At 43.9% G+C, this 24832-nt stretch overlaps 1 protein-coding gene across 1 annotated transcript in view; it reads left to right on the forward strand.

The window, feature by feature from the left end:
• Positions 1-21242: 21242 nt before the first annotated feature.
• Positions 21243-24832, forward strand: part of UBE2QL1 (ubiquitin conjugating enzyme E2 QL1) — an 82284-nt gene continuing 78694 nt past the window's right edge. The window contains exon 1 of the mRNA XM_089674818.1: positions 21243-22639. Within this exon, the coding sequence (XP_089530944.1) occupies positions 21776-22639 (864 nt within the window). The 5' untranslated portion in view covers positions 21243-21775. The remainder of the gene's footprint in view (positions 22640-24832) is intronic.

A 24832-nucleotide genomic window follows, 5' to 3' on the forward strand; every position in this document is an offset into this window, starting at 1 on the left:
AAAATGGCATGAGGTCCCCCCCAAAATCCATTTCAAACTCTTATCCAAGCATGCAGCCCGACAGGCCAGGAAAGGGGGGACGAGTGAGCATCTCCCCCAAAACCATACCAGGCCACATGCTCCTACCATTAATGTGGAATCCCTTACTTGACTGGTTGAGCACTCCTCCTGGGGGAAGATCTGAACTGAAGGACAGACTTGTACTGGAGGAAATCCACATTTAGAGGAAGAGATGAACTGTGGAAGGTCTGTACTGAGGGAGAGAAATCTATACTTGGAGGGAGCGATACTGAAAATCTGTACTGGGGAAGAGCTGTACTAAGAAGAGAGAGATCTGTAATGGATAAGATCTGTACTTAGGGGGCGTTCTGTACCGGGGGAAATCTTTACATGGTGGGAATATTTGTACTGGTTATAGATCTTTACTGGGAGGAGATGTTTTCTAGGAAAAAGCATGTGCTAGGGGAGATCTGTGCTGGGTGGAGAGATCTGTGCTGGGTGGAGAGATCTGTACTGGGGAAGATCTGCACTAGGGGAGATGTGCATTTGGGGAGATGTGTACTGGGGGTAGATCTGTACTGAGGCAGATCTGTACTGGGAGAGAGATATGTACTGGTTGAGATATGTACAGGGGTGGACTGAAAACTCATGGGGCCCCCGGGCAATAGGGGATCGTGGGGCCCCTGTGTCCTTGCCCAAACTCAAAAAAGCCTATGATAAAGGTACCAGGGGCATCTCATGGGGCCCCCTACTGTGCCCGAGTTTCCAAATGGTCAGTCTGCCCCTGGATCTGTACTTGACAGAGATTTTTATTGGGGGGAGATCTGTACTGAAGGGAGAACTGTATTCACAGAGGATCTGTACTGGGGTGTTGTAATAGGGACAGTTCTGTAGTGGGGGGGAGATTTGTACTGGGGGTAATCTGTACTAGTGGAAAATCTGTACTTTGCAGGAGGTCTGTACTGGGGGGAGATCTATAGTGGGGGGACATCTGTACCATGGAGTATTAGTACTAGAAGGAGATCTGAACTGGTCAGAGATCTGTACTGGCGGACAGAAAGCTATACTGGGTTGGGAGGAATCTGTATTGTTAGGAGAGTTGTACCTGTAGGCTGCATTCAAAAAATCATATACCTGTATAATGGAAGAGTTTATTTTTTCTTTTCAAATAATTTGTTTGTTCCTTCAGAGCACTGTGCCAAGGCCTGGGACTTCAGCGCACGTGCGTGGCAGTGACATTTTCCTGGCTCGGCCAGTCAGACAGCCAGAGCTCACGAACCTGAAAGGAAGACCGGGTAAAGATGGAAGCCCCTCCAGTGGCGCACTGTTTTAAGGTAAGTTCTTCATAATATGCTAGTTTAACTATTTTTTTTTTAAAGCTGTGGTTTACTACCGCTTTATTGGTTGTAGAAAAGGTTTAATGGAATATAAAAACACTTTTGGCTATTGGTACATTTATTTATAACTAGCTATATAACAAACCTAAAAAAAACAACTGAAAAGGAAAGGGAGTGTACAATGATTTAATTTCAGTCTGGAGCTATGTTACTATGAGTGAGCAATTAGCAGATAAATAAGTGAAGAATAATTCACTCCGAATAATTTACATGGCAAAGCTTTTAACTAGAAATTTAATATGTACAAAGCAGCTGCAAAATAAAAAAAAAAATCAAACTATAAAAATATAATGTTTTAAATAAATGTAAAGTAATGCTTTCCAATTTCCATACATAACAGTAAATGTAAGTGTACCATTTAACTTTATTGTCTGGTTATTGAAGGGAAAATACTACTGTATATATTAGTTTGGGGTTTATTTCATCATAACAATTTTAGGATTTTAAACTGATCTTGTATTTCTGATTTTCACTATTTACATAAAATCTTTGTTTTTCATAAGCACCTTAAGAATACCTGAACTGTGAAAGCGGAGCCAAAACATTGCAGGGAGAGTGCAAAGAACTAATTACCAGTAGTGCTCTCTGCAGCTGTTATTTTCTCCATTGCTGACCATACCCGATTCCACCCTATGTCTCTTTGTTGAGCTGTTCGTCTTGGCAGAAGAGCAGATCTTTGCTTACATACCTATTATACACCTCCAATGGATGAATAATCAAGCAGCAGGAGACATACAGAAGGAACAGCTCCATAGAATGAACAAAGCAATATGCTTGTCTGCAGGCCCTCAGTTGCAAATTGAATCATCATTGAATTTCCACATCTCATGAGAATTGCAGTCAAAGTCATAGTGTCTTAGATGATCTCATTCTGCAGATATACTGTTATCAGTCATCAGGAGTGCCTAGGCACAATTACGTGTCAGGAAGTGTGCTGCTATATTTCGGGAAAGGTTCAAAACAAACGTTACAATTTCTGAAGGTACTGCTTAGGCACAATTAGCTTTTCTAAATGTTCCCTAGAAGTTTTTAAGGTCAGGCACCCTTTAAATACAGTGTGCACCTATAATATGGGATTCACAGAGCATTGTAGGATTTTAGCAGAAGCTGTTTGCCTTCAGGCTTCCTTGCTCTGCATTGTGGGCTGTCTGAGCAGAACAGGCAAGTAGAGAGATTAGTTACTCTGCCTCATGAGGTTCTGTGAATTTCAGCTGAAAAACAAATATTTCCATCAAACAAGAAGCTAGAGCTTCATCTGGTGGCTAAATGTGAGAAAACAAAATTATACTATGCAATGTTTCATATTAACCTGGCTCAAAAACATAGTGGGAGAGATTTACTAAAGCTGGTTCACTCAGAATCTGGTGCAGCTGTGCATGGTAACCAATCAGCTTCTAATCTCAGCTTGTTCAATTAAGCTTTGGCAATAAAACCTGGAAACTGATTGGTTTTATGCAGAAGTTAACTTGATTTGCACTCTTCCGCTTTCTTTAGTAAATATACTCCAGTGTCATTTTGTGTTTTTAGTTTTTTTTTGGTCCAGATTATACAAATTAAAAAAAATATGTACAAAACCTCTCAGCTTAAAGAAGTTATTCATGGTTATCATACTAAATGATCTTTCTTATCTTTTGTGGGTAAAATGTTCTGCCCTGTGACCATGCACCTCTTCTTCCTGATAGTAGGGGTGGGGTTACAGGACACTGTGCAAGTACACAGTATGCCTGTATTCCATAGTCTGTTCAGCTTGAGGCAGGCTGTGCTTGAGTAGGGGGTGTGCTTAGGGGGCAGGCTGTGATTGAGTAGGGGGTGTGCTTAGGGGGCAGGCTGTGATTGGCAGTGATGTGTGCTAGAGATAGACTGTGATTGGTCATGGGGTGTGGTGGCTGAACAAATTATCCAACACAGGTGTGCTGTGTGTTTGCAGTGTCCTGTACCTCTGAATGGCCATCCAAAGGATGGAAACTGACCACACAAGCACAGATTACCTTCTGCACTTTGTGTGGTCAGTTAAAAAGAAAGGTGTCTAGTAGGATCAACCAAGCAACTAAGTACTTCAGATGGAAGAAGTATAAGAAAATAACAGAGACTGACTTATAAACATCTCAACACACATAGAAGAAAAATAAATATTCCAGGTAACATACAGTTTAAATAAACAGAAGAACCAGTGTTAATACATATACTCATAAACAATAAAGCAATTTCAAAATATTAAGCCTTTATGCACATAGCTGTATTAAAAGGCAGGAGCTGGCAGAAGAATCCACCATAATTAAGGCTTGTTTTGGTGCGTAATTATACGCAGTTATGTGCATTTATATGTGTATGGTACTTAGAAGTGCATGCGTATAATTTCAATAGGGACATACACACAAGCGACATGCACTTTATGCGTGTAGTTTATGCATCTAGAAATCTAGCATTTTACTGATCATTTATCCTGGAGTTTTTTAGGGGGTTATGAGAAATGATAGTACACTAAACCTGTAGGTAACAAGAGAACTAGAACCTGAACCTTTGCTATGTGGAAGAGTGGGTTTAATAATAAAGTTGTTAGTGCCTCCACCCAGGACTGCAAGTTTAAAGTGATTCTAAAGGCAGTGGTGCTGCTCTCTATCTCTCATCTCACCAGACATGGAGGCAGTAACTGGAGCCATTGGTTCCTGCTGTTGTCAATCAAATCCTGTCAGGAGGGTTGCACACAGCCCCGCTCGGGATTGAGCCTGCAAGCAGCTTGCCATGTGGGCCCTCAGAAGGGAGGAGGAGCGGACAATGCCAGCAGGGGACCCTAGAAGAGGAAGTTTGGGGCCGCTATGTGCAATACAATTGAACAGAGCAGGTAAGTATACCATCTTTATTATTTTAATTTTAAAAATACCCTTTACAACCGCTGTAAGTGGGACTGCTCCATAGCACACTTTATCACATTCACATGTGAAACCAGTGTGTAACATCATAAATATGGAAGATTTAATTTTGTGAACTTTTTTTACTTTTTTGAAGTATAATGAAATTAAAAAAAATATATGTTTTATCATAAAAAATTAAGTCTATGCTGTGGAAAAAGGAGACTGACATGCTAGAAAATGCAAGATTCCTGACAGTCATGGATCCACTGGCTTCAGTACTCTGAGGTCAATTCAAACATATTGCGGTGCCCAGTTGAATGGGCTGCCTAACGCATCACCAAAGGGTGCATGTAGCATTTCTGGCAGCACAGGTTCATTGGGGTACCATTCGCACATACAAACGCAAGTAACATAGCCATAACAATGTGAATGGATCCTCAAAGAACTCAGAACTCAAGAATGCAGATAAGGATAATTTATTATTTCTTAATATTTATTACAGGTATTAATATAGTGCTAATAATTTATGCAACATTTTATATGCTGTAAATTCACACAAGTTCCTGCCCTCAAGGAGTTAACAATCTAAGGTTCCTATCTCACATATGGCAGGAAAGGACTGAAAGACTGTCCATGAAGCCACTGGCTGATCAGCCTAAATGTATTATGACAGTGACTAAGAAAGTATTTGAGACAGCATGGCAAGTAACATTTTTATATAGACGTCAGTAATGGCAACCTCCATTTTCTTATTAAAGAGTTATTTTAATTGTTTATTGTTTTCTTCATAATTTAATTGTCAAAATATTTGCAGGCTTTCTGATATATATGTTGCCAGGGGCAGACTGACCATTCGTGCACTCGGGCATTGCCCAAGGGCCCAGGGTCAGTAGGGGGCCCCATGAGATGCCCCTAGCACCTTTCACAGGCTTTTTTGGGTGTGGTTTGAGTGTGGGTGAGGACACAGGGTTCCCATGATCCCTTATTGCCCGGGGGGCCCCATGAGTTGTCAGTCCGCCCCTGTATGTTGGGATGCATGAAATTAGGCATTGTATAGAATGCCTAGGAAATCTTTAGAATGCTGAAAATGGGATGTCAAAGTATGACATTCTCAATATTTCACACACTTCCTAGGTATTCTATACAATGCCAAAAGGAAAACTGGCAAAATAGAAAATACCAGCCTTCCTTGTAGCAACAAGTAGGTCAATACTGGTCCTTTTCTCTTGCTTTTTTAGTAAGAAAGCCTTGTATTTTATTTTGTATTTCTTCTTTCATTTTCATATAAAGGCCTTTTCACAGCTCACTTTTCATACTTTGCATTAATAGTATGTGTTGTGCTGTGTAATGCCTAGGTATTATATACAATGCCTAGATATTATATACAATGTCTAGGTATTATATACAATGTCTAGGTAAAGTATATAGTATATTAAAATAACCCAGGCATTTCATGCTTTGCCTAAAAACTGCACACATTTTGTAGACTGCCTAGGCATTCTGTACAATGCCTGCTTTCCACATATTGCCGATAACGTACAATATATACTGTGCATTTCATGGTAGACAAACACTACTGTTATAAATATATTTATTATATTACAACAAAAATTATAGCATAGAGTCATTTAACTAATAAATGCCAGCAATCAATTTTCAATTTACCACAATGACAGTTTCCCTAATCTACCCACACATTGTCCAGTCTGAAAAATTTCACATCAACCCTATCAGATATATCCCAACACTGTACAGTTATAGATACATATTGTTGATAATAGATCAAAATATAAATGTTTGTGACCAGCTTTTTAAAAATAATTCCAATTAGAAAAAATCTCCTAACATTGAAACCATACAATAGTAGAAATGTGCTTGTTTATAAAATTCCCAATTTCTTGCTCCTATGAATTGAGGGGATGTGCCCTCAGAAATAGAAGATGCATGGAGACCAGCAGTCCAACAAGCATGCTTACAAGCTGAGAAATGGCCCAGGACCAGGGGCGGGCTGACCATTTAGGCACTTGGGCATTGCCCGAGGGCCCAGGTCAGAATTGGGCCCCATGAGATGCCCTTGGTACCTCTCATTGGCTTTTTGGGTGTGGTTTGAGTGTGGGCAAGGACATAGGGGCCCCATGATTTCCTATTGCCCGGGGGCCCCATGAGTTGTCAGTCCGCCCCTGCCCAGGACTGATAATTAAATAAGCCTCTCGCACACAACAATCAGTCATTTTCATATGCACCCCAAAACACATACAAAAATCCAAAATTGTTGTATTTGTATATACTTTGATTGGTGAAGCCTAGAAAGACTAAGATGGCAGGAAATGTTTATGTGTCCTAGTTTTTGGCTTTTCTGTGCAGCTAGGCTAATTTTATGTATTGCAATTACACATACTGTACTATTACTTTACTCAAAAGCCTAACTTGTCCTCTAACTGATACATTTGGGACAAAGTTGCATTGTTCTTGTGTCAGAACATTTTATTTTAATAATATTTATTTTAATAATATAATAATAATAATATAATATTTTAATAATATTTTAAAATCAAAACACAAATGGCACATTTTTTTTTCTTGGGTAGAAGTGCTCATTTTGGCGCTGTTTTGGAAGCAGTATAAGGTTATTGTGCTAAAAACAGGTTAAAAAGAGCATACGCCACTTAGGGAGAGCCGAGGGAGGCTGTATGTGAACATTTCTGCATTCCAGACATCTCATCGAGAGATTTCGCTATGGCCTCATGCACATGGCCATATAGAGGCCGTACAAGTGTACAGAGCCTGCGTACTGACAGTCCCGGGACTCGCTGCCACTGTCTATTGAGGTGCATTAGAAGAAGCAGTTGGACACATTTGTGTGCCAGGGTTGTATAAAGCAACCAAATACAATATGATGTATGCTCCAAATGCAGATAGCATGCATTGTGTTTTACACAAACCCTGGTGCACAGCTGTGTACAGCTGCCTCTTCTAATGCATATCAATGGACAGCCATATGTGGCAGCAGTAGTTCCTGATAATGTAAGTGCACAGGCTCTTCACACTGTATGGCCCCTGTACTGCCATGTGCATGAGCTCTATAATGGCGTTTTTTTTTTAGGCTTGAATCGAGGTGCTAACTGGGATTCATATCTAAAGAAAACACACTTTTAAGTATATTATCCTAAAACAGTTCCAGGAAAATAAAAAATCCAGGCGCATTCATGGCATCAACAATTCTTTATTTTTGGTCTTCAATCACAGCTCTGCCATTTGGAAATCCTGTTGTAATGCTGCGATAGATGTTGCCATAATCAGAACACCTGGGTCCAGATGCTCACACCTAGATGATTTCATCATCTACATGCTTTTTTATAGCGCGATCTGGTTAGAACATATTATTTTCATTTCTTCACCATCTGATGTCACGATTATCTTGATGTTTGCTACAAACAGACTGTCACTCATCTTCACGTTTTAACTTGGGAAATCCATTCATGAACTTATCTATGCTCGACGATATATAGCTATGTGCGTTATGCACATATATAAGCATATATCTCAAATTCGAAGTAATATACATGTGTTTGGTATTTTGTTTACTTCATATCATATAGGAGCGCTGCATGCTTGTTTTTTATATATTGAATTCTTTATTTTTATTTGCAGCATACAAAGACTAAAAACAATTTAAATTTATTGAGCCCGTGAATGTTTCACATGCACATGCATTTAGCATCCTTTCACAAGGTATTTGACATTGTACTATCATTAGTTATGCTGTTGGTTGGTTGGTTTGCTGTTGAGGCTGTTGAAGGAAGTAAGTATAATATTAGTTTACACCTGCCTAGGAAGCCCAAGTGAGATTTGATAACATTCACCTAGCATTTCACAGTCACATTCCCCTTATAAACATAGGATGAATGAGTACCAGGTGAATGGAGCAGCCAGTTTAACATCTCTTGTCGTAGATGTAAATAAATTATTTTTAGCCTATAGAGCAGTGGTTTCCAAACTACGGACCGAGGGCCAGATGTGGCCCTTTGCCTGCCCTTATCCAGTCCTTGGGGCACTTTTTCTCCCACTGATACAAGACACTATTCCTCTCACTGACACCAACAAGGGGGCATAATTCCTGCTACTGACATCAACAACAGGCACTATTCCTCCCATTGACACCTACAAAGGGGCACTATTCCTCATATTTACACCAACAATTGGGCACTATTCTTCTCACTGAAACAAACCATGAGGCACTATTCCTCCCACTGATACTAACAATGAGGCATTATAATTCCCACTGACACCAACGATGGGGAACTATTTCTCCAACTGACACCAAAAATAGGGCACTATTCCTCCCCCTAATGCCAAAGATGCATTGTTTACTCCCAATGACGCAGGACAATATCTACTCCCAATGGCCACAGTCCGGTCCCCCTAAAGTCTTAAAGCCAGTAAACTGGCCCTTTGTTTAGAAAGTTTGGAGACCCCTGGTATAGAGGAACCTGCTGACTGGAGCTCTCCACAGTGCTGAAACAGTTATAGCAGTAGGAGGGATGAATGTCATTTTTCTTTCTACAAATGTAAACAAAGATAGAGAAGCCCCTCCCTAGCACACTCCATGAATTAACGACCCTGAAGCTCCAGTTTTGCAGCTCCCCTGCTATGTTGATCCTTCTTTTTGTGGGCAACCTTTCCAAAGCACCAGTGCCAAATGCTGATCAGCACCAGGTTCTTCAGCACCTGCGAAACCCAGAAGGGCTTAAATACCACTTACCTGTGCCCATGGTGGGAAAATAGGTGGTTGATCACTCCTGCCAGATAGGACTTAAGAATTTATTTTTTGTTTTAAATATTGGTACATCAAAAAAGGCATACAAACATTTCAGAAATGGCATAACGTAGCTTTCACATGGGCGGCTGGGTGGCAGTAAAAACAGGCGGTTGAGCACACAGTTTTACCACCACCTGTCCACCCACCTACAGTCTACAATACAGCCAGAGGGAACTGTTCACATGCCACAGCAGATTTAATGGGGCAGGTAGAGTTGACAGCCTGTCAAACTCAGCTATGCCAATGGGACCATGCTGTGGCTGTGAGCTATATGCTTGGCTATTGGTTGCAGCACATTAGCCCTATTGTAAATTTCCATCTATTAAAATAAATAAATAAATAAAAATAATGGAAATTTAGAAGGTGGCAGAATTGCCTCCTGAACGCATCTCAGCGGCTGCTTAGCCACAATCTTAAAAGTGATCGCTCTTCAGAGATTGGGCTTATGTGAGTTTTGCCTTAGGCTTTAAAGGATAGTGTAAGCTTGGTGCCAGTACTTCATATCTTTTAGAAAAATGGTGACAGCTTTGTAGTAGAATATCCTTGGCCGTGTGCTGCTGAGCAGTGAATGGCACATTGTATAGGAAGTATTAATAGAGTGATAAATACAATGTGTTGCTGAGTGGGTGGCATTTGTGTATAGTGTATGTTGACAAGCAGTAGTGACAGGGAGATGGTGCTGCTGATCAATGGATAGTATCTAATTATAGAACACAATGGTAGATGACATTTACAGGGACACTATGCTATCATTAGCAGTGGTAACAGAAAAGAGTAACAGGGACATTCTACTGTTTTGCTGAGCAGTAGATGGTACTTATACAAGCAAGATCTGACAGATGTCAGTAACAAGGAAACTGTGCTGCTGAGCAGCACATAGTGTATATATACAGTATATAGAAGATGGTGATAGACAGCAGTGACAGGGACATTGTGCTGCTGAACAGTGGATCTTACATGGGTATAGGAAGAGATCTGCAACAGTAGTAGATGGTACCGGTGTATAGAAAGTAACAGAAAACAATGACAAGAACATTGTGCTCCAGAGCAGGGGCAGACTGACAACTCATGGGGCCCCCGGGCAATAGGGGATCATGGGGCCCCTGTGTCCTTGCCCAAACTCAAAAAAGGCTATGAAAAAGGTACCAGGGACATCTAATGGGGCCCCCTACTGACTCCAGGCCCTTGGGCAGTGCCCAAGTTTCCAAATGGTCAGTCCGCTCCTGCTCCTGAGTGGTGCAAGGTGCCTTGGCAGATGAAATAATGGCAAACAAGAATGACAGGTTACGGTTAATTAACTTGGAATGGCATTTAGGGCTTGTTCACACTTGACTAAATTTCTAACTCTGCAAAAACACCCCTATAGCATTAGACAGGCGTTAATGAGCTTTAGTATGGGAATTCTACAAACGTTAAAAACGCTCCCCAAACGCCCTTTGTGCGGTTTTGAGGCATTTTACAAGCTTTAAAACCACACTACAAACACCTATAATAAACTCTAATGGTATTAATGCCCCTCAAACGCTCCACAAATGCCTTGCAAATGCCCCGCAAACTCCTGCCAGGCGTTGGAGGAGCATTACCATAGACTTGCATGGGAGCCGTTGAAAGGCTTCAACTCCTCCTGACTTGATATGAGGCTTCAATTTTGAAGCAGTGATGATAACTCTTCATGTTTTGCTAACCACTTGCCTACCGGGCACTTATACCCCCTTCCTTACCAGGCCAATTTTCAGCTTTCAGCGCTGCCACACTTTGATTGACAATTACGCGGTCATGCAACATTGTACCCATATGAAATTTTGATCATTTTTTCCTCACAAATAGAGCTTTCTTTTGGTGGTATTTACTCCCCGCTGGGCGCTTTACTTTTTGCGCTATAAATAAAAAAGTGCAAAAAATTTGAAAAAAAAAAAAGTTTCTTTGTTTCTATTATAAAATTTTTCAAACAGGCATTTTTTCTCTCTGATGAGGCAGCACTGATGGGCACTGATAGGCGGCACTGATGGGCACTGATAGGCAGCACTAAAGGGCACTGATAGGCAGTACTAATGAGGTGTCACGGATAGGCGGCACTAATATGCAGCACTGATAGGCGGCACTGATAGGTGACACTGATGATGGGTACTGATAGACGGCACTGACTGGCATCACTGCTGGGCACTGACTGGCGGCACTGACTGGCACAACCCCTGGGCACTGACTGGTGGCACTGACTGGCAGCACTGCTGGGCTGCACTGGTGGGTGGCACTGGTGGGTGGGCACAGGTGGGTGGCACTGGTGGGCACTGGTGGGTGGGCACAGGTGGGTGGCACTGCTGGGCACATGTAGGTGGCACTTCTGGGCACAGGTGGGTGCACTGCAGAGTGGCACAGGTGGGTGCACTGCTGGGCACAGGTGGGTGCACTGCTGGGCACGGGTGGGCGGAGCTAGTGGGCGCACTGCTGGGCGGAACTTGCGGGTGGCACTGCTGGGCACCGATCATCAGGGCACTGATCATCAGTGCCCTGATGATCGGTGCCGATCCCCGCTCTGACAACTGCCGGTTTTCGGCAGTACTTTCCTCACGATCTGATAGTGTGAGGAAAGTGCAGCCGAGAAGCGGCACTTGCATTTCCCTCTGATCAGCGTGTCATTGGACACCGCTGATCAGGTGGTAAAAGGCCGCTGTGATTGGCCTTTTACCACATCACGTGATCAGCTGTGTCCGTAGGACACAGCGATCACGGAGATCGCCGGGTGCGCGCCCCCTGGGGCGCGCAGGAGAGCGCGTTCTGGGAGGACGTCATATGACGTCCACCCAGAACTGGCCGGCCGCGGTGAAGCCGTCATTCGGCTATGCGCGGTCGGCAAGAGGTTAATGTACACAGCACTGTGTGCTGCCCATAGTATAATTTCTGTAGGCATTTGAGGAACCTTAAAAACGCCCCTCAAACGCCTGCTTTCAAAGCTATTGTGAACTAAGCCTTATAGGAAACATAGTGCAGCCTTACATAGGAAGTTAAATTATGTCGATATAACAGGTAGGATGGGGTGGCCGTTAGTGGGCTGGAAATTGGCTTCAAACAGGTTGGCAAACAGTAGACGTATAGTATAGTTACTGTATGAACCACTGTCCCCAGCAGCATTAGTAGTGAGCAGCCATATAGTCAGACAGGATCTGCCACCCAATTTCATATCCGTGCTTGATTGAATTAGAGAGTTTCTGTACCAGTTTGATTCCACCCTGCCATAGCAAACTGGGAGATTCCCATGGTGCCTCAGCTATAGCTTCCAAATGCATGCTTGCTATGCCCACTTTAGGAGTGATTCAGTACATTTTTATGCAAAAAGTCCTCCCATTACTGCATTAAGTGCTGGTTTACTTACAGTATATGTTTGAACCACATCCAATCCACATGACATGTGAAAAAACATTGCTTTCTATGGTGCCTGTCCACATATGTCTGGTGCAGTGGCAGTCCAGATTCAGTGCAGTTTGAAAAAGAGTTCTGTATGATTTCTAAACAGTGCCTTCATGTTCAGGTGCAGATTACAGGCTATTTACTTCTGTGGGAACCATTTCTAAACCGCATATGTGTGAACAGGATAAGATCCTGAACTAATCCTGTCCTGAACCTGATGTAATCCTGACATGAACTGCTGAACAACTACTATATAAATTAGCTGTGAAACCTGAGTTTCAATCTGCACCGCATATGTGTGAATCAGCTCTAACACACTGCTATGATCGTCTGTTACTTTTCAACTGAGAATTGATGTGTCACACGGTGATTCAAGCCTTTACTAGCATAAAATATGAGGGGCATTCAAGTTAAACTGGGATTTTTAATATTCCAAGTATAAAAAGGGATGCTAGTGTGGTTGTACTACATGAAGTAGTAAGTGACAAGTGTGTCCCATTGCTAATAGGCGGCACACATTTAGCGGGCCAGTCCAGATACCGTTCATCAAGATGGCAGACAACAGTGTTAGTGTGTGCATGGAACAACGTGTGGTGATGAAGTTTCTTGTGAATGAAGACGTAAAACCTGTGGATATCTACAGAAGACTTCAAGCACTGTATTGTGATTAGGTGCTCAGCCGCAGTAAGACATTTAAATGGTGTAAACATTTTAAAGATGGCCATACGTCCATCAGTGACAATCCTGGCAGTGGTGGTTCCCAGCCCACAGCAGTCATTCCTGTGAACATTCAGCATGTGGAACACATAATCTTGGATAATTGATGCATAAGCTGTTGTGAAATTGGACCCTAAAAGAGTTCCTCGGAGGCAGGGACGGACTGACCATTTGGAAACTTGGGCACTGCCCTAGGGCCTGGGGTCAGTAGGGGGCCCCATGAGATGCCCCTGGTTCCTTTTTCATAGGCTTTTTTGAGTTTGGGCAAGGACACAGGGGCCCCATGATCCCCTATTGCCCGGGGGCCCCATGAGTTGTCAGTCCACCCCTGCTCGGAGGTCAGCATTTCAGCACTGATGACAAAGTGAAGCAGGCTGTCCTAGGATGGTTCAGGTATACTGACAAATCTTTCTGTGCTGAAGCTTTCCAGGCACTACTTAAATGCTGGGATAAGTGTATAAATGTAGCAGGGGAGTATGTAGAAAAATAAATGCAGTTTCCACTTCTTGAAATTTGTTCTTTTATTATATAAACTCAAAAGTGCCTTCATTATCCAGGATCAGGTGTTCCACATGCTGAATGTTCACAGGAATGACTACTGTGGACTGGGAACCACCAGGCCTGGGATCATCACTGACAGACGTACGGCCATCTTTGAAACATTTACATTATTCAAATGACTTACTGCGACTGAGCGTCTCATCACCGTACTGTGCTATAAGTCTTCTGTATATATCCGTGGGCTTTACGCCTTCATTCACAAGAAACTTCATCACCACATGCTGTTCCATGCACGCATTAACACTGTTGTATACCATCTTTATTATTGGTCTGGACTGGCTCGGGACATGTGCGCCGCCTATCTGCGTGTAGTACCGCCACGCTACCATCCCTTTTTATACCTGTACAATTAAAAGTCCTGGTTTGACTCATATATATCTAAAGCGGAGCTCCACCCAAAAGGGGAGGTTACACTTTAAGTCTTTGTCCCCCACTCCCCATTAAGGATTGGCACCTTTTGGGGAGCGGTTACCCGAATTTGACAGGTTTCCGCTCCCACTTCCTCTGCGATCGCCTGAGGCGATCGGAAATGGAAGTTGTCCTCCCCCCTTCACTCCCTGTAGTCTTCTGGGACACGTGACAGGTCTCAGAAGACTATGGGGCGATTCACAAAGCGCAGCGCTTCTTGCGCATGCGCACTGGGCACCTGGCTGTGAAGCCGCAAGCTGCCACAGCCGGGTGCCCATATTGAAGATGCCAGGGAGAGAAGAGGCTGGTGAAACAAGCGGTGGTGAGGACACCGCTGGACCGAGGGACAGGTACAGTTGCAAGAAAAAGTATGTGAACCCCTTGGGATTACGAGGAGTTTTGCATGAATTGGGCATAAAATGTGCTCTGAACATCATCTAAGTCACAACAATAGAAGAACACTGTCTGCTGAACATAATACTACACAAACATTAGATGTTGCCATGGTTTAATTGAACATAACATGTAAACATTCACAGTGCAGGGAGGAAAAAGTATGTGAACCTTTGGACTTAATAACTGGTTGACCCTCCTTTGGCAGCAATAACCTCAACCAAATGTTTCCTGCAGTTGCAGATCAGACCTGCACAACGATCTGGAGTCATTTTGGACCACTCCTCTTCACAAAACTGTTTCAGTGTAGCAATATTCTTGGGATGTCTGGTGTGAATCGCTCTCCTAAGGTCATGCCACAGCATTTCAATGGGGTTGAGGTCAGGACTCTGACTGGGCCACTCCAGAAGGCGTATTCTGTGCTGTTGCAGCCATTGTTTTGTTGAATTACTTGTATGCTTTGGGTCATTGTCCTGTTGCATCACCCATCCTCTGCAGAGCTTCAGTTGGCGGACAGATGGTCGTACGTTTTCCTGCAAAATGTCTTGATAAACTCTGGAATTCATTTTCCCATCAATGACAACAATCCGTCCAGGCCCTGAGGCAGCAAAGCAGCCCCAAACCATGATGCTCCCTCCACCATGTTTCACAGTGGGGCTGAGGTTTTGATGTTGGTGTGCTGTGCCTTTTTTTCTCCACACATAGTGTTGTGTGTTCTTCCCAAACAACTCAATCTTGGTTTCATCTATCCACAGTATATTTTGCCAGTAGTGCTGTGGAACATCCAGGTGCTCTTTTGCAAACTTCAAATGTGCTGCAATATTCTTTTTGGACAGCAATGGCTTCCTCCGTGGTGTCCTCCCATGTACTCCATTCTTGTTTAATGTTTTCCTTATTGTAGATGTGTCAACAAAAATGTTAGCATGTGCCAGAGATTTCTGTAGGTCTTTAGCTGACACTCTGGGATTCTTCTTTACCTCATGCAGCATTCTGCGCTGTGCTCTTGCAGTCATTTTTACAGGACGACCACGCCTAGGGAGAGTAGCAACAGTGCTAAACTTTCTCCATTTGTAGACAGTCTGTCTTACCGTGGACACATGAACATCAAGGCTTTTGGAGATACTTTTGTAACCCTTTCCAGCTTCATGCAAGTCAACAATTATTGATCGTAGGTCTTCTGAGAGCTCTTTTCTGCGAGGCATGGTTCACATTGGACAGTGCTTCTTGAAACCAGTAAACCCAAAACAGGTGTGTGTGTTTTTAAGGGCAGGACAGCTGTCAGCAACACATCCAATATCATCACACTGATTGGAGTCAAGGTTGGCTCACTCCTGGCTCCAATTAGCTCTGGGAGAAGTCATTAAGCTAGGGCCTCACATACTTTTTCCTCCCTGCACTGTGAATGTTTACATGTTATGTGCAATTAAACCATGGCAACATCTAATGTTTGTGTAGTATTATGTTCAGCAGACTGTGTTCTTCTATTGTTGTGACTTAGATGACGTTCAGAGCACATTTTATGCCCAATTCATGCAAAACTCCACGTAATCCCAAGGGGTTCACATACTTTTTCTTGCAACTGTAAGTGGCTGTATTTTAAGTCAGCAGCTATAGTTTTTGTAGCTGCTGACTTTTATTTTTTTTTTCAGCTTTAACTCCGCTTTAAATAGATACATTTATAATATGTACATATGTTCAGACACAGTATAATGTTATTTTAGGACAACAATTGAATGGTCTGCAAATATACAATATTTTTACGACATACCAACTTAACATATTTAAGTTGGGCAGCAACAGTGGCAGCACAGCACAGTGACTAAATGGTTAGCACTTCCGCCTTGCAGTACCAGGGTCGTTGGTTCAAATCCCAACCATGGCATCACCTGCCTCGAGTTTGCATGTTCTCCCTGTGCCTGCGTGGGTTTCCTCCCACCCTCCTAAGACATGCTGGTAGGTGAATTGGCTCCTGTCTAAATTGTCCCTAGTATGTGTATGTATGAATGTGAGTTAGGGACCTTAGATTGTACACCCCTTGAGGGTTAGGGACTGATGTGAATGTACAATATATATATATGTAAAGTGCTGCGTAAATTGACTGCGCTATATAAGTACCTGAAATAAATAAATAATAAATATTTAACACAGAGGCCTCACAAATTCACAGTAATGTTTAGCTAGCTGTAGTAATCCTACAATTTAATGACATCTCTGATAAGTGATGTGTTTATGGAGGTCCATGTTTGGACAACTGCATTTTATAAATGATATGACAAATGAATACTTGATGTAGGCATAGAATATTTAAATACCTGTTAGAAGTAACAACAAATGATGCTCAAATATTGTATAGTTATAGAGTGATAAATCATAGGAAATGGACTATGACTAGGCAATGTTTGTCATTCAATAACAGACAGCAAGAAGGATTACATCATCACTTTCTCGTCAGTTAGTCCCCCAATCTGACCTACTCTATGTATAATTAGGATGTTACTATAGGTCATATCTACATGGAGGAATTGGCTCAGTTGCCACAGCAATATCTTCTTGCTAAAGTAGTATTAAACCCAGAACATTGTCAGCTTAACATATTGAATACAATAAAATAAACATTCCACAGTAAAGTATTTGTTAACCTCTTGCTGACCATGTATAGGAAGGCAAGAAAGGTGGGTTTTAACACCCATTTCCTGCATATACTGTATATGTCAATGGCGGTAGGAGGTTGTGTGCTGAGAGTGCGCTGACTGCGCACTTCCTGCACACTGACTGAGCTGTCACCGACAGCTCTTAGTCAAGGCTTCTGAAGAGTAGCTAGCAGGATGGGCTCCCGATCACGTAACCTTTTTGAGAGTCAATCACAGTGGTTACATGACACAGAAACCATGCCATGCCACGCTTTGGACATTAAAGCCCAACCACTGAGAGATGGTGTTAAGGGGTTAAAGCTCTCATCTCAGCACTTGCAGTTTACAACTTTCAATGTTGATGGCTCCTACTCTCTCAGTGCTGCTTCTCTGAACTTCTGGTCCTCAAAGGAAAGAGTTAGCAGTGGACAGTGCCTTCTCCAGTTCCAGGGATGTCAAACTGGCGGTCCTCCAGCTGTTGTGAAACTACAAGTCCCATCATACCTCTGCCTTTGGGAGTCATGCTTGTAACTGTCAATCTTGCAATGCCTCATGGAACTTGTAGTTTGTCAACAGCTGGAGGGCCACCAGTTTGACACCCGTTAGTCTGTTAGCTTTTAGAAGGGAGGGGAAAGAAGGACAGAAGAGCAGGGGAGTGCTTAGCTATCATAGGTTATGGGGCTTTGTGTTTCTATTCATGCACACAGTGTAAGTAGATACAACCCTAGCACCTGCATGTAAAGGTGACTTCATAGGATGCTGATATAGAAAGGAGCCACTCTGAAACAGGAAAACTGGCACAGCAGTCATGGCACCAGCTTAAACTGGAACATTAAAACATGCGACAGATGCACTGCATTTGTGGTGCCCATGCAAGCTGTGATTTCTAATCTGCTGCAGGAACCTTTTCCCTTCATTTCAGATGGCAAATAAATGGGCTGCCATGCCTGTGCAAAGCCTGGCTCACAGAATCACACTGAACCTAGCTTTAAGCCAGCCATAGACAGTTTGAATCTCAGCTGGAACCAGCTGAGATCTGAACCATGTATTGGCATACAGGCTGAATGTACCTAAGGTGATCAATCAATTAATTTGGGTACAACCAGCCCGTCAAATTTCACATGTGATTATTGCTAGTGGCTATTACAGCTGCTAGCAGAAATCACTGTGTTCTCCTGGCGTGGGAAACCATGGGAGCTATTCCCCCATCAACACTGACTGGAACAACGTGGGAGCTATTTCCCCATCAACACTGACTGCAGCCCCGTGGGAGCTATTCCCCCTCTAACACTGACTGGAACACCGTGGGAGCTATTTCCCCATCAACACTGACTGCAGCCCCGTGGGAGCTATTGCCCCATTAACACTGATTGGAACACCGTGGGAGCTATTTCCCCATCAACACTGACTGCAGCCCCGTGGGAGCTATTCCCCCATCAACACTGACTGGAGCATCGTGGGAGCTATTTCCCTCATCAACACTGACTGGAGCACCATGGGAGCTATTCCCCCATCAACACTGACTGGAGCACCGTGGGAGCTATTTCCCCATCAACACTGAATGGAGCACCGTGGGAGCTATTCCCCCATCAACACTGACTGGAGCACCGTGGGAGCTATTTCCCCATCAACACTGACTGCAGCCCCGTGGGAGCTATTCCCCCATCAACACTGACTGTAGCACCGTGGGAGCTATTCCCCCATCAACACTGACTGGAGCACCGTGGGGGCTATTTCCCCATCAACACTGACTGGAGCACCTTGGGTGCTATTCCCCCATCAACACTTACTGGAGCACCTTGGGTGCTATTCCCCCATCAACACTTACTGGAGCACCGTGAGAGCTATTCCCCCATCAACACTGACTGTAGCACCTTGGATCTATTCCCCCATCAACACTGACTGTAGCACCTTGGAGCTATTCCCCCATCAACACTGACTGTAGCACCTTGGAGCTATTCCCCCAACAACAATTACTGTAGCATCCTGGGATACCCGTGGTTGCAGGAAAGAAAATTGCTCCATCAATGGGCAGCCTTAGTGATTAAATCAGCTGCTGAAAATATCACTTTAATAGATCATAACTGTGTTGTTGGTGGAACACAATGGCTCCGCAGAAGGGATTCCCCATCAACACTGTGTTGATGAAGGAATTGAGCTATTTTCCTAGCTGCAACCCGTGGTGGCAGGAAAGAAAATCGCTCCATCAATGGGCAGCCTTAGTGATTAAATCAGCTGCTAAAAATATCACTTTCATAGCTCATAACCGTGCTGTTGGTGGAACACAATGACACAATGGAGGGATTCCCCCATCAACACTAACTATAAATCAGCTGCTGAAAGTGCTCATAAAAACAAAGGGTCTAATATCACTTTAATAGATCATAACCATGCTGTTGGTGGAACACAATGGCTCCACGGGAGGGATTCTTCCATCAACACTGTGTTGATGTGGGAATTGGGCGATTTTCTTTCCTGTAACCCATGGTTGCAGGAAAGAAAATCGCTCCATCAATGGGCAGCTTTAGTGATTAAATCAGCTGCTGAAAGTGCTTATAAAAACAAAGGGTCTAATATCACTTTAATAGATCATAACCGTGCTTTTGGTGGAACACAATGGCTTCCCGGGAAGGATCCCCCCATCAACACTGTGTTGATGGGGGAATCAAGCTATTTTTTTTCCTGCGACCTTTGGTGGCAGGAAAGAAGATTGCTCCATCTATGGTCAGCTTTAGTTATTAAATCAGCTGCTGAAAATATCACTTTAATAGCTCATAACTGTGCTGTTGGTGGAACACAATGGCTCCGCAGAAGGGATTCCCTATCAATACTGACTGTGTTGATGGGGGATTTGAGCGATTTAATTTCCTGCAACTACAGGTTGCAGGAAAGAAGATTGCTCCATCTATGGTCAGCTTTAGTGATTAAATCAGCTGCTGAAAATATCACTTTAATAGCTCATAACTGTGCTTTTGGTGGAACACAATGGCTCCACAGAAGGGATTCCCCATCAACACTGACTGTGTTGATGGGGGATTTGAGCGATTTAATTTCCTGCAACCAAATCGCTCCATCTATGGTCAGCTTTAGTGATTAGATCAGCTGCTAAAAGTGCTTCTAAACATGAAGGGTCTAATATCACTTGATAGATCATAACTGTGCTGTAGCTGGATGACCTGTTCAGAGTGACCTTGAGAAAGTCATAATTCCATCACTAATTTTAGCTCCTAGCTGGAAGCTATGCAGTAATTTCCTTTTCAATGACTTAAACATGCATAACACACACGTCTAACAAAACCATGCTTTTAATAACGGACCGTGGAGTAAAATCGGCGAAGAATGAGATAACAAAACACCGCGTGTCTTATTATGTATTATCTCTTTGACCTCATACCCCGTGAGTAAAATTGCAAGCTCATTAAATTGCATTGTGTCTGCTCCTGCCTTGTGTATAGTCATTTCTATGCAGGAATAAATTCCCTGCCGCCTACTAAATCCACAGAGCAGCTTATGTGTGATCTGTACCTGTCTTTTCTACTGGCCAAGGCCACACATCCGCCCTTTCTATTGTCTCCCTGGCGCATTCACCTCTATAGAGGAGCGCAGAAAATAAAGGGGGTTCCATCTGTAGCTATAGGTGACATATGAAGATGTCACTTTCTGTGTACCAGACACATCTGTCATGAAACCTGCATAATACAGGCTATCTCTCCTTCCAGATGGGTGAACTGGGATGAGTCCAGTACTTGATGAGGAAGAAAAATGTGGGTCAGCTAGGGGGAAGGAAGAGGGTTTGGAAGATCCTGGTCAGAGGTGGAAGTTGTAAGCAGAAGAAAGCAGATTGATCAGAGTAGGAAGATGTAGGCAGATCTCTTCCTTTCCTGCACACAGCCCCCTTGAGATGATGCAGAATAGCTGCAGACCCAGCAATTTGGGATGCAGCACAGGTAACAGAGAGAAGACAAGGAGAGGGGGGGGGAGGGGGGAGGGGAGGGGCTTGCTTGACGTCCTAGAAGAATGGGCGTTCCCAGGGCATTAATCATCGGGCTTTTAATTCTAAAGTAGCCAGTGGTTTGCCTGCCTTCCATGTGAGCAGCTCAGCTCCTTCCTCCTCCCACCTCTACAGCAACCCTCCCCCCTCTTTTGTGAGGTCTGCAGATAAGAGACAGAAGGGATCGAGGCTGGCAGGCTGGTGATCAGGACTATTTCACTGCAGCAGAAGGAGAGAATAGATCGGATCACTGCAGACTGACGTGTGGAGCACACAGCCTTCCTCCACGATGACAGGGAGGGATTGCTGATCACCCCCCCTCCATGAGATCATCACCCCCTCCATGAGATCATCACCCCCCTCCGTGAGATCATCACCCCCCTGTGCACACTGAATGGGAATTGTCAGGATGAGACCCCCCAGTCACCCCAGAGCCGTCACCCGTCACTTTCCCCAGCGCCCATGAATCAGATTGTTGTCCAGAGAGGATGATGGATGGGCTCTGAGAGCAGCGATCTTGTGAATCCGGCTGATTGTAGACAGTGGGCTCATCTGCGATCGCTCCATCGCCAGTCCCCTGCGGATTATTGCAGATTGGGAAAATGGCCACACTCCTGCGAAAAATCGGACTGATTCGCCTTAATGACAGGGACACCGAGGACCCCAAGCACCACCACCACCGCAACCAGCAGGGATCCCTGAAGAACGGCAGCAGCAAGGGGAAGAACAGCAGCAACAAGCCGCAGCCTCAGCCGCAGCAGCAAGGAGGTTCAGCAGGAGGAGGCGGCGGCGGCGGCGGTGGTGGGAGTAGCGGCGGCGGGGGCAGCGCCGGCTGCTGCAGCAATAACTCGACAACCACCGAAGGGATGCTCGGCCAGGCTGACATCAAGGGTAAAAAGACTGAGCAGGCTCACAAGGACAAGCATGGGACAGCTGGAGGCAAGGACAAGAACAGTGCCAAAGAAACTAGCACCCCGACCATTACAAAAGAAGCCAAGCAGCCAGGTGGGGGCAGCGGGGGAGGGGGGAACAAGCAAAGTGGGGGCTCCTCGTTGCAGCCCCTGGTGCCCCCCAACAGGCAGCACTGCACCCAGGTGAGGAGCAGGCGGCTGATGAAGGAGCTTCAAGACATCCGCAAACTGAGCGACCACTTCATCTCGGTGGAGCTGGTGGATGACAACCTCTTCGACTGGAATGTCAAGCTGCACCAGGTGGACAAGGACTCCACCCTCTGGCAGGACATGAAGGAGACCAACACCGAGTACATCTTGCTCAACCTCACCTTCCCGGACAACTTTCCCTTCTCCCCTCCTTTCATGAGGGTGCTGAGCCCCAGATTGGAGAATGGCTATGTGCTGGATGGTGGAGCCATCTGCATGGAGCTCCTCACCCCCAGAGGATGGTCCAGTGCCTACACGGTGGAGGCAGTCATGAGGCAGTTCGCAGCCAGCCTTGTTAAAGGGCAGGTAAGCAAAGGGCAGGCATCAATCCGTGTTTAGCAATCCCTGGTGATGATGTCAGCTATCGATAAATACTAACCCTACTGCCTGATGTAGTTGATTCATGCCTGTGTATCATCTTATTATATAAACATCATAGCAAAATGTAACATTAAATGATCTATAAGGTCACAATTTTTGTCATCTACATGGGATTGCTAACAGGTAAGGGTTGGAGGTGTTTATTGGAATAATTTGACGTAGGGTCTTATCGTTGGACAGAATCGTTAAAGACCTTCTTTGGCCAAGATGGTTTTCTTTATTGCCTAGTCATCATCCCCCTACAGATCCTATGTATCTTTTTTTACCTAATTTTTTAATGAATGAAGAAATACTCTTTTTTGCTACTGAAATCAACTGAGGTCTTTACTCCACCAGACCTAGAATTACAGAGGAAGCCCTTACCTTAATCATGGAGAAAATCATGAAAGACCTTTGGCCAAGGTGTTTTTTTACTGCTAAGTCATCCTCCTGCAGATCCCAACTAGATTTTTTTTTACCTAACCTTCCTAATGAATGAAGAAATCATCTTCTTTGCCCCAGACATCATCACATCGGGCCCCTGAGGTCTTTACTCCACCAGAGCTGAAATTCAAGAGGATAACCTTACCTTTATCATCAAGAAAATCTTTAAGGACCTTCCTTAGCCAACGTGTGTTTTTTTTACTGCCAAATTCTCCCACCTGATTTTATCTAGCTTTTTTATTTACCTTTTTTTTTTTTACTCACCCCCTTAATGGATGAAGTGATCCTCTTCTTTATCCTATGACATCATCACGTGGGGCCACTGAGGTCTTTACTCCACCAGAGATGGAAGCCATTTAGGTTTATCTTTATTGTGGACAAAATCACTAAAGACCTTCTTTGGTCAAGGTGTTTTTCTTTACTGCCAAGTCCTATACTCCTTGTAGATCTCAACTAGATTTAAGAAATCCTCTTCTTTGCCCCATGACATAATCACATGGCACCACTGAAGTCTTTATTCCACTGGAGCTGGAATCCAAGAGAATGTCTTTATCTTTTATTTTGGACAGAATCATTAAAGACCTTCTTTAGCCAAGGTGTTTTTCTTTACTGCCAAGTCCTGTTTTCCCTGTAGATCCCAACTAGCTTCAAAAAATCCTCTTCTTTGCCCCATGACATCATCACATGGGGCCAGTGAAGTTTTTTTTCCACTTGAGCTGAAATCCAAGAGCACAATTTTATCTTTAATGTGAACAGAATCATTAAAGACCTTCTTTGGCCCAGGTGTTTTTGTTTGTTTTTTTCCTGCCATGTCCCCTTTGTTCTGTAGATCCCAGCTATCATTTTTTTCTTACCTTGTTAATGAATGATATCCTTTTTTTGCCCCTATGGCATCATCGCATGGGGCTGCTGGGGTCTTTACTACACCGGAGCTGGAATCCAAGAGGGTGCTCTTGTCTTTTTTCATGGGCAGAATTATTAAAGACCTTCTTTTCTACTTACTTTCTTAATGAATGAAAAAAATATCTTCTTTCCCCACTGGCATCATCACCTGGGGCCAGATCTTTTCTACTGTGGAGCTGCAATATAGGTGGGTGTCCTTATCTTTATCATGGAAAGAATCATTAAAAACCTTTTTTGGCCAATATGTTTTTGTTTAGTGCCAAGTCCTTTTCTCTTTGTTGCTCTCATTTAGGTTTTTTTTTTGCTTACCGGATGAAGAAATCATCTTATTTGAACCAGTGACATCATCACATGGGGCCACCAAGGTCTTTATTCTACCAGGCCAAAATCAATAGGAGATGCCCCATGTCGCCCTCTCCAGGTGTATGGCTTCCCATTGGGTTATATGGCCAGTGTCGAATGGCAGTGAATTGAGGACTTTTTGCGGCAGCAAGGTTGATAACCCTTGTCTTTATTTTATGTAAGGAGGAGGGTTGACAGGGAGACAATGCTGAAGTTAATTAATTGCTGGCAAAATAGCACAGCCAGGCTGTGGACTGGCAGGATCGCCAGGTTTTTATTCTTGGAATGACTGAGCTTTAAGAACAGTAAGGTTGGTGATGCTCAGGGGCGGACTGACAACTCATGGGGCCCCCGGGCAATAGGGGATCGTGGGGCCCCTGTGTCCTTGCCCACACTCAAAGCACACCCAAAAAAAGCCTATAAAAGGTACCAGGGGCATTTCATGGGGCC

Source organism: Staurois parvus, unplaced genomic scaffold, assembly GCF_062004578.1.
Source record: "Staurois parvus isolate SC_StPar_1 unplaced genomic scaffold, SC_StPar_1.0 ptg000153l, whole genome shotgun sequence".
In the NCBI taxonomy this organism is placed as follows: Eukaryota; Metazoa; Chordata; class Amphibia; order Anura; family Ranidae; genus Staurois; species Staurois parvus.